The following is an 8,573-nucleotide window of genomic DNA, read 5'->3' on the forward strand; positions in this document are numbered from 1 at the left end:
CCCAAGAGTTTAAGGTTGCTGTTAGCTGTGACATCACAGCACTCTACCAAGGGTGACCAAGTGAGACTCTGTCTCAAAAAAAAAAAAAATTATACGTAATTAGGGAGCTACTAAATTATATAGGAGAATGGCATGAGGAGATGTCAATTTAAGAAAAAAAATGAACACAGAGTAAAGCATAGACTAGAGAGGGTTAAGGTAGAAAATCACTTAGGAAATTATTTTTGTAATACAGATAAGAAATGATGGTCTGAGTTAAGGCAATATCAGTTGAGGCAGAAGAAAATGACTCTGAAATACAAATTCTGAGCCTGTTTTTTCATATGTAAAATGGGAATAATATTTTCACTTGTCTATGAGAAAACTATAATGAGATTATGAATATAAAAATAATTTTTAACATAAAACATATAAAAGTATTCAACCAATTTGTACTTGCAAACGTACTTTTGTTTAGTGAAAATATAACACTAAAATATGATCAAGTGGGTGATAAATACTTCAAGCAATACAAGTCAATGAATATGAACAGGCAATTTTGAAAGGCAATGTTATTTCATACTTGTTCTTGTCTCAATTCAGCAAATGGCATCTGATTCTGGCAACCAAGATGGCAAGCATATTGCTCATCAGATTGGGAGTACGCTTCTGTACATGCTGTAAAAAAAAAAAAAAAAATAGACAAATTACTAAAAAGAAACAGAGAGAGAAAAAGAAAGAAAAGGGGAATGAGGGCAGCTCCTGTGGCTCAAAGGAGTAGGGCACCAGCCCCACATGCTGGAGGTGGTGGGTTCAAACCCAGCCCTGGCCAAAAAAAAAAAAGAAAAGGGGAATGATAGGAATGAAAGAGATTTGGCATTTTACAAATAAATTTTTTATACTTAAAATCATTTTATTGATATCAATTTCCAAAGTTGGTAATTATTTTATAGCACTCCATATTATCTCCCTCTCACAAGTCAAATGTTTCAGGTATAAACCTATTAATTGCACATCTAGGTTCTAGTTATCTGATGACATTAAAATAAGGGGATCCTCATAGCTAAGGTCTGTGTAGTGGAAAAAGACTGCCTGGCATCCTGAAGATGCCACTGAATGTCCATTATTTGTTAGCTGTGTATGTGACCTGAGCTGAGCTGTTTAACCTCTGGCTACTGATTTCTACATGTCTAAAATGGAAATACCACCACCTACTGCAAGGGGTTGAATGAAATAATGTATTTCAGTGATTTACACAAATGTACAACAGCATTACTATTAAAAAGTGAATTGCTTAGTTGAGAAGCAAGCGTACTCATGTGGCAAGAAAAAAGTAAAAAACATAAGCAATCAGTTTAACACCCTAAATTCTAAGAAAACTGATGTTCTATAGCAAATGATTTTAAATTTGAAATGATTTTAAAGTTGAAATAATATACTTCTTTTTGTTTAGTTCATTAAAGCTACTTCTTTCTTGTGATATAACACATCACTAATGATTTTACTTCCAAACTCAATCCAGAATTTGTAATACACTTCTCAGAGGTGTTAGATAATAAACTAAAACAGAACTAAGCACAATATAAAGGTAACCAGTCAGAAGACTGAGCCATAAAAAGAAGGTTATGATTTCATAGAAGATCAGATATAAGTCATGGCACAGTGATAGGCGAAAAGGTGTCTCTTTCTACACTGAATAAAAGTGTAATGAATGGAGAAAAGGCCATTGCAGCTCTTTAAAAAGTTAAATGTGTCAATTGTGTCCTGATTACAGGTTTCTTTCATTAAGCACATGTCTTCCAGCACAAGGTGGAAGTGGTTTAACAGGTGACAAAACCTCTGGTTACTTCTTTTAACAGCATGACCAACAAAGAATATACTGCTAAATACTGAGTCAAAGGCCTCGTTCAGTAAAAAACGTGGAGCTAAGCCAACTAACCTATGATTGAACGGTTTAGGAAAATTACACTGTCTGTGAAAAGGTAGTGATGAACTACAAGTAAGGTAATTACTACTGCTTTTGTCTAAGCAGAATGCTTGGTTAAACAAAGGTGTCAGATCTATAGAATAAAATAAACATTGCTTAAACAAAATGATGATATTTAAAGCCCATGAAATTTCTAACAGCAGCTACTAAAACTCTCAATTCATGATAATTACAGTATGTTAGATGACTAGTTTAAAGGGTACATTTGTCACGTTTCTAAAGAAAATACGTAAGCAGCATAACACAACTCAAAGAAAACACCCATGTTACGTTCAGCTGATGTTAGCATAGCATCTTACCAGATTCACATTCCAATTTGGTCCGATTAAAATCAATTCCATCATCCACAAACTGACAAATTGAAAACAGCCTGCAACCTCTCTGACACGCGTATAACTCCTCTTCCTAGGGAGTTCAAGAACAGGGAAGTTACCAAAAAATAGTATTTTTCTCTCAGGGAAAAACAGGTCAACAAGAAAGTACATTTAGTAGTGTTTATTATAAGCCATCTAATAAGTTTTATAACTGAAAGAAAAAAATGATAGGACCCAGGTAATTAGTCAAGACTTTTGCCACATAAACAGGTTTTAATTTCTTACTTTGAAAGTGATATTAAGAAAAAAGCCACGTTGGTCAAAATACCACCCCTTTTCCATATTCTCTGTTAAAAGTTGTGGGAGAAAAATTGAAAATAAAATTAACAGTGACATCACTGGAACTTTAACAGAGGTAATAGGAGTAAGCGAGTACCTTAGGACCAGTGGCATAATTCTGCCCCATCTGTCCTTATATAAATCATCAGGCTGATCAGGAAAAAGATCATGACTAGTTTTACAGGCAAATGGTAACACAAGGGCCCTGACAAAATGAGGTGACATCCATAAAAATATTTACACAAAAGTTTTTTTTTTTTTTTTTAAACTCGGCTTGCTTAATTTAGCTGAAAATAAGAGCCAACGGTGTGACATATGAGTAAAGCTACCGCAGTCGGTCAGACCAGGATCAAAACTTTTAGGTCAGTGAATGCACAAGTTATTTTACCTATCTAAATCTCAGGGTTTTCCGTCAAAAGGAGGTAATAGCTATTATCGCAAAACCTCTGGAGTGCTAGAAAAATTTGGGAAGAGAGCCTGAGGGGTTGGGGAACCCGCAGCCTTAAGGCCACGTGTAGCCCACCAGATCCCCAAGTGCAGCCCTTCCACTGAATCCACACTTCACAGAACTCAAATGTGACTTGTGTTCATCTTTTGTTATCAGTATATATTGAGTATTACAATTTTAATTTTCTTAAAATGTATATACATTTTTTGACACCCTCTGTAATTCTTCATTATTGGAAAATATTAACTGCTTAGTAAGACTAATAAAAATGTCTTCAACAGGTTTTTCTTTGATAAAACACATACAGTATTTGGAATAAACTAGTGCATATGGGAGAGCCCCCTCAACTTACTGTGTGATCCACTGTGTACAAACTGGCAGGCACCTAATAAGGAAACAGCATGTGCATATACCAGTTAGCATCCAATGGAATACAAAGGTTTGCATTTCTTTCTAGTAGAAGGATTAGTAAAATTTATGCAGCAGCAACAATCCATTAAGAGATGGCTGCAGACAGATATTAAATAAGCTTTATTATACAACTGTGAAGATAGCACATTTTTGGACCTCAGTTTTAGCTGCATTTTTTGTTAAGGTGAAATTGAAAAAAAAAATTAACAATGAGGGTAAATGTCACATGGAGTAGCTTTTGCAAGCTTTGTTAAACAGTGAAAAAATTCTTTCATGTCTTTGGATCACCACATATTTCCTTATATTGCACAGAGAAAGCATGACCTAATTTTCTGGTATGCTTTCTTTTGTTAAGCAAACTTAATAAGTCATCCAGTACCAACTTCAGAAAACCATAAGGCATAGTGAAAAGAACCTAGGTTCAGGAGTCAGCCTTGGTTTGAAGCTCAGCCTCACCACTTACTCTGCACAACCCTGGGCAAGTTACTTAATCTCTGATTCCATACTTATAAAATGAGGGCAATACTAAATGGGCTCAAGTGATCCTCCTACCTTATCCTCCTAAGGTCCTGGGATTAAAAGGTACACATCCCACGCCTAGCTAATTTTTTCTTTTCTTTTTCAATTGTCTCTTTTTTCCTGTTTTTAATTCTTTTTTTTTTTTTTTTTTTGAGACAGAGCCTCAAGCTGTCCCCCTGGGTAGAGTGCCATGGCATTACAGCTCACAGCAACCTCCAACTCCTGGGCTCAAGCGAGTCTCCTGCCTCCGCCTCCCAAGTAGCTGGGACCACAGACGCCTGCCACAACGCCCAGCTTTTTTTTGGTTGCAGCCGTCATTGTTGTTTGGCGGGTCCGGGCTGGGGATTCGAACCCGCCACCTTAGGTGTACGTGGCTGGCGCCTTAGCCGGTTGAGCTATAGGCGCCGAGCCTAATTCTCTTTTTTTTCCTAGAGAGACTGGTCTCAAACTCCTGGCCTCAAGCAATCCTCCCACCTCAGCCTCCCAAAGTGCTGGGATTACAAACATAAGCCAATGCAAGACTGATGTCAATTCTTGACTATTAGGAGTATTATAATAGTATTACTATTATGCTATGCTATTTAATAACTAGGTATAACATTAACAAAATATTTAACAAGCGTCCACAAGGCGGAAGACACTATGGTAAACACTTAACATACTAAGCAATACCTGGCAGAGAGCAGTCACACAATTGGCAGCTATTAAGAATCAAATCCTTATTCTAAATATTTCATCTTCTATATAGTATTATTCTAATACTTCATGCTCTGTGCATCCCAAGTGACCGGAAGCTTATATAAAATTTATCTCCTCTAAGGCACAAAGAAATGGTGCTCCCCACCATGCTGAATACCAGCTAAGTTCATAATTACAAGGTCCCTCAGTGATACTATCTATAGCTTTTATAAGGTCTGACAATTAAGTCCACAAACTCATTCTAGAAAAAGTGCTACATACGTCACTGCTGAATATCACTATGGTCCCCTCTGAAGTACTCTTCTTGGGAAGCTATGCACTGACACCAGCACCTAGTCTACCCTTCAAAGCAATTCTGGAACTCCTTTTTTGGAATGGCCATCAGAGCTGTTGTCATATAGCACACAAAAACACGCAACAGTAACGAATGCTACTGGGCAAGACACCGCTACACACTGACACCAACATAGCTGTGAGACACCAAAACCTTACAGTGCTGCCAAGTAAGTGCACAGTGGCAAGTTCGCAAATTTAACTATCAGCCTTCATACGACAGTTCTCATGGTCATTCCAGAAAGAGTTCCAAAATTAGGCCAAGTGTGGTGGCTCACGCCTATAATCCTAGCACTCTGAGAGGCCAAGGTAAATGGACTGCTTGAGCTCAGGAGTTTGAGATCAGCCTGAGCAAGAGTGAGATCTCGTTTCTACTGAAAAAAAGAAACAGAAAATAAAAGGAGTTCTAAAATTGCTTTTTTTTTTTTTGAGACAGAACCTCAAGCTGTTACCCTGGGTAGAGTGCTGTGGCATCACAGCTCACAGCAACTTCCAACTCCTGGGCTCAAGTGATTCTCCTGCCTCCACTGCTCAAGTAGCTGGGACTACAGGCGCCCGCCATAACACCTGGCTATTTTGTGGTTGCAGCTGTCATTGTTTGGCGGGCCCAGGCTGGATTCGAACCTGCCAGCTAAGGTGTATGTGACTGGTGCCTTAGCAGCTTGAGCCACAGGCGCCAAGCCAATCATAATAATTTTAAAATGACTACTTACAAATAGGCATTCTACTTTCTTGCAAGAAAAAATTAGTTCTCAAAAGGCCATTAAACTGAGATTTCTATCTGCCAGTTACAAATTTCAGACCAAGATAAGTTATGTAAGCTTGTAAATTCATCCAATTTCTTACAACACATATTGGTTTTTCTTGAAGCACAAAGCACAATAAATAATTCAGAAAGGCCAGAAAAATCAGTGAAATAATTAAATATGTTTAATACAACTTTATTAGTAGGAAGCAGCAGTGTAGCTAGTTTTAGAACTGAATTCCTGCTCCACTCCTTCTAGGCTGGTTGACCTCAGGCAAGTCACTTAACCTTTCAGAGCTTCATTTTCCTCAACTGTAAAATCCTACTTTGCAGGGTTGCTGTGAGAGTTAGGGATAGAGGTAGGATAAATCCTCCATCACACTTGCTAACAAATTGTAGACAGTCAATATATTGTAAGTCCATAGGGAGCAACATGGTTTATACTTTCTGGTGAGAACAGCTTTAATAAGTAAAAATTATTTATACTATCACACTAATTGTTAAAAAACAGTATTATAAAAGTAGCTAAAGGTCCCACAAATGTATATTATTCTCCCAACTGGTTCATACTACAAATTTGCTACGAATCTCCAAAAAGGAAACAAACTCTAGTATGATACAAAATAAGTCTCAGCCCAATTTCAAGCTAATTCATTATTAGTGCTTTTCCTCATACAATCCTTAATGGCAAGATTTTTGGAAGAGAAGAAAACAATGTAGTTAGGTACAGGGCACACTGACTTAAGTCTAGCCATCAGAACTTCTCTTTTATCTCTCAATCGGTATATTAATCTCTGAGTCTAAAAAATTTAGAATAAGCCCCCCTCCTACACTTTGCCTTTAAGTTGATAATCCTCATGCAACGTTAAATCCAGCAGCGAACTACTGGAAGCGAGAGCATTTAGAACTTTTCATTTCACAAGCCTTAAAAGCACTTGCCAATATGAAACACAGTAAACTTCACCCGAACTGTCTTCCGAGCCACTTGGTTGTTTTAAGAGAGGGGAAGGCTAGCCAGAACGGTTAAGCAAACTGCATACAGGAGATGAGGAACAAACAAAAAGAAAAGCAGCAGCATCAACAAAAACTCTTATACAGCAGGGTGGGGAAGGGCATATATCCAAATTATATATAAACAATTTAAAATGCAGAGTAAAAGAGAGTTCTTAGGCCGACAAAACCATCTGAGAAGGGGTATGTAATTAAAAGAAGGGCAGCAGCTGCGCAGAGGAGGGCAGGAAGTGAGGATAGGGTCAACTCTCCTCGGTAAACTGAATTCACTCTTGAGAGCAGTCATTTCTTTATTCCCAGTAGCCATCCCTGTCTTCTGCAGTGAGTGGTTGTTTTTCAGCAGAAACCTAACTGCTTCTTCTCAAAGACATCTCAGCCCCTACTGGCAAAGTCTTGCACACGGTAATTCAACACAGTGCAGAAAGCGTCCTCTGTATCTTACAATTCTTTGAGTTGACTTAACACGTTTCTACTATACTGGAATTGTCTACTTGTCTGACTCCCCGAACAGACTGTGATCCAGGCAGAGGCGCTCAGTAAACACGGGTTATGAATTAATCTTTTGTGGACTCGCGTTATCTGTGCCTCCCTCGCCATCTCCCCCTGACGTTCCTTGAAGGTGAGGACCCTGCAATAATCTTCCGTATCCTCCTCCCGCTGAGTGCTCAACTCCCCTGCTACCTAGCAGGCTCCCAGTACAGGGATCATATCGTTTTCATCTTTGTGTCCCCAAGCCCACCACAGGTAGTGCAGTACAAACTTCCGCTAATTACAATAGAAACGGGGTTCAAGCAGGTTTAGGGAGGAAAACAGGAGCTGGATGGGCGGGAGACGGCGGTTGAACAGCAGAATCAACTGCCAGCGCCGACACAGGTGTGGGGAACGCAGACAGAGCGCCAGGGAAGGGTCGTAGCCCGTTCGGATGGGCCCTACCTTGGGGTAGGTGTGCAAGGGGTAGGTCAACTGGCAGGCCCGGTGGCAAGACGCCGTGTCACCCAAGACTGAGTCAAACGCTTCAGCCGAGGCGGTTCCCGAGCCTCCGGCCAGGGCCATGGCCAGCAGCAGCAGCAGCGGGAGCCCCAGCTGGGCCCTGACCCAGAGCCTCCCCTTCGGCGCCGCCATTTTGTTCCCCTCTGTCACCGCAGCTCAGCTTGTTGCTGTTTTCTTTTCAGGGTTTCCTCCTCCTTCTGGGGCCAGCCCCCTTCCCCGCCCTACACGCCGCCGCTTCCGCGGCCGCCGTAGCTTCAGCTCCGCCCTGACCCGCCTGAAACGGCCGCCTTCTGCCCCACCTCTGTGACAACGAACTTCTCCTAGGCTGGCGAGAGGTGGTGGGTGCAACCATCGCGAGTATTAGCGCGAACCGCGCTCCTGACGCTCCCTTTGCGGGGCAGGCTGGGAGATGTAGTTCCGTGTTGGAGGGAGGCGCACGGTGCTGCCGGGAAAATTGGCTTCGGAGAACTACAGCCGCGTCTTCCGCCCGCTGCCTTCGCAGTGCATGCTGGGGAGTGTGGTTCGCGGCGGCTCAGAGGTAGGTTGCTGGTTGGCTGAGCGTCTTCCGAGGAGCTGCTGCCTGGGGAGGAATCTTCTGTGTAGTTCCTACGCTAGCGGTTAAACTTGGAAGCTTCAGAGATTGCCGTCTGGAGGGGCCCGGCAGTTGCCAGGGTTGCTTTTCTTGGTGGGTCTCACATTAGACCATTGTTGAGTGCCCCTTCCTGAGCTCCTGAGCGCTGGACACAGAGGAGAATAGTGTTTCTCCTTGCTTGGGGGTCCAGTGCATGACATTCGTGG

The 8,573-nt window shown here is 41.1% G+C and overlaps 2 protein-coding genes across 5 annotated transcripts in view; one reads left to right on the forward strand and one right to left on the reverse strand.

Moving 5' to 3' along the window:
- The window catches only part of TMEM59 (transmembrane protein 59), a 26,599-nt gene extending 18,451 nt beyond the window's left edge, over positions 1–8,148 (reverse strand). For 2 of the 4 annotated variants that reach the window (XM_012807196.2, XM_012807195.2), the window contains exons 1-4: positions 7,719–8,033; positions 3,420–3,452; positions 2,266–2,371; positions 563–657 (exon numbers count right to left, since the gene is read on the reverse strand). In XM_012807196.2, coding sequence (XP_012662650.1) covers positions 563–657; positions 2,266–2,371; positions 3,420–3,452; positions 7,719–7,907 — 423 coding nt within the window. In that variant the 5' untranslated portion in view covers positions 7,908–8,033. Of the gene's footprint in view, positions 1–562; positions 658–2,265; positions 2,372–3,419; positions 3,453–7,718 lie in introns of all 4 variants that reach the window. The other 2 variants (XM_012807197.1, XM_003793108.2) reach the window with 1 other exon arrangement.
- Positions 8,149–8,359: 211 nt separating this feature from the next.
- Positions 8,360–8,573, forward strand: part of TCEANC2 (transcription elongation factor A N-terminal and central domain containing 2) — a 53,084-nt gene continuing 52,870 nt past the window's right edge. Inside the window, exon 1 of the mRNA XM_003793109.3 lies at positions 8,360–8,460. The gene's annotated coding sequence lies outside the window, so the exon portion shown is untranslated. The remainder of the gene's footprint in view (positions 8,461–8,573) is intronic.

The sequence above is a fragment of the Otolemur garnettii genome, unplaced genomic scaffold, assembly GCF_000181295.1.
Source record: "Otolemur garnettii isolate 467f Iridium unplaced genomic scaffold, OtoGar3 scaffold00066, whole genome shotgun sequence".
Lineage (NCBI taxonomy): Eukaryota > Metazoa > Chordata > Mammalia > Primates > Galagidae > Otolemur > Otolemur garnettii.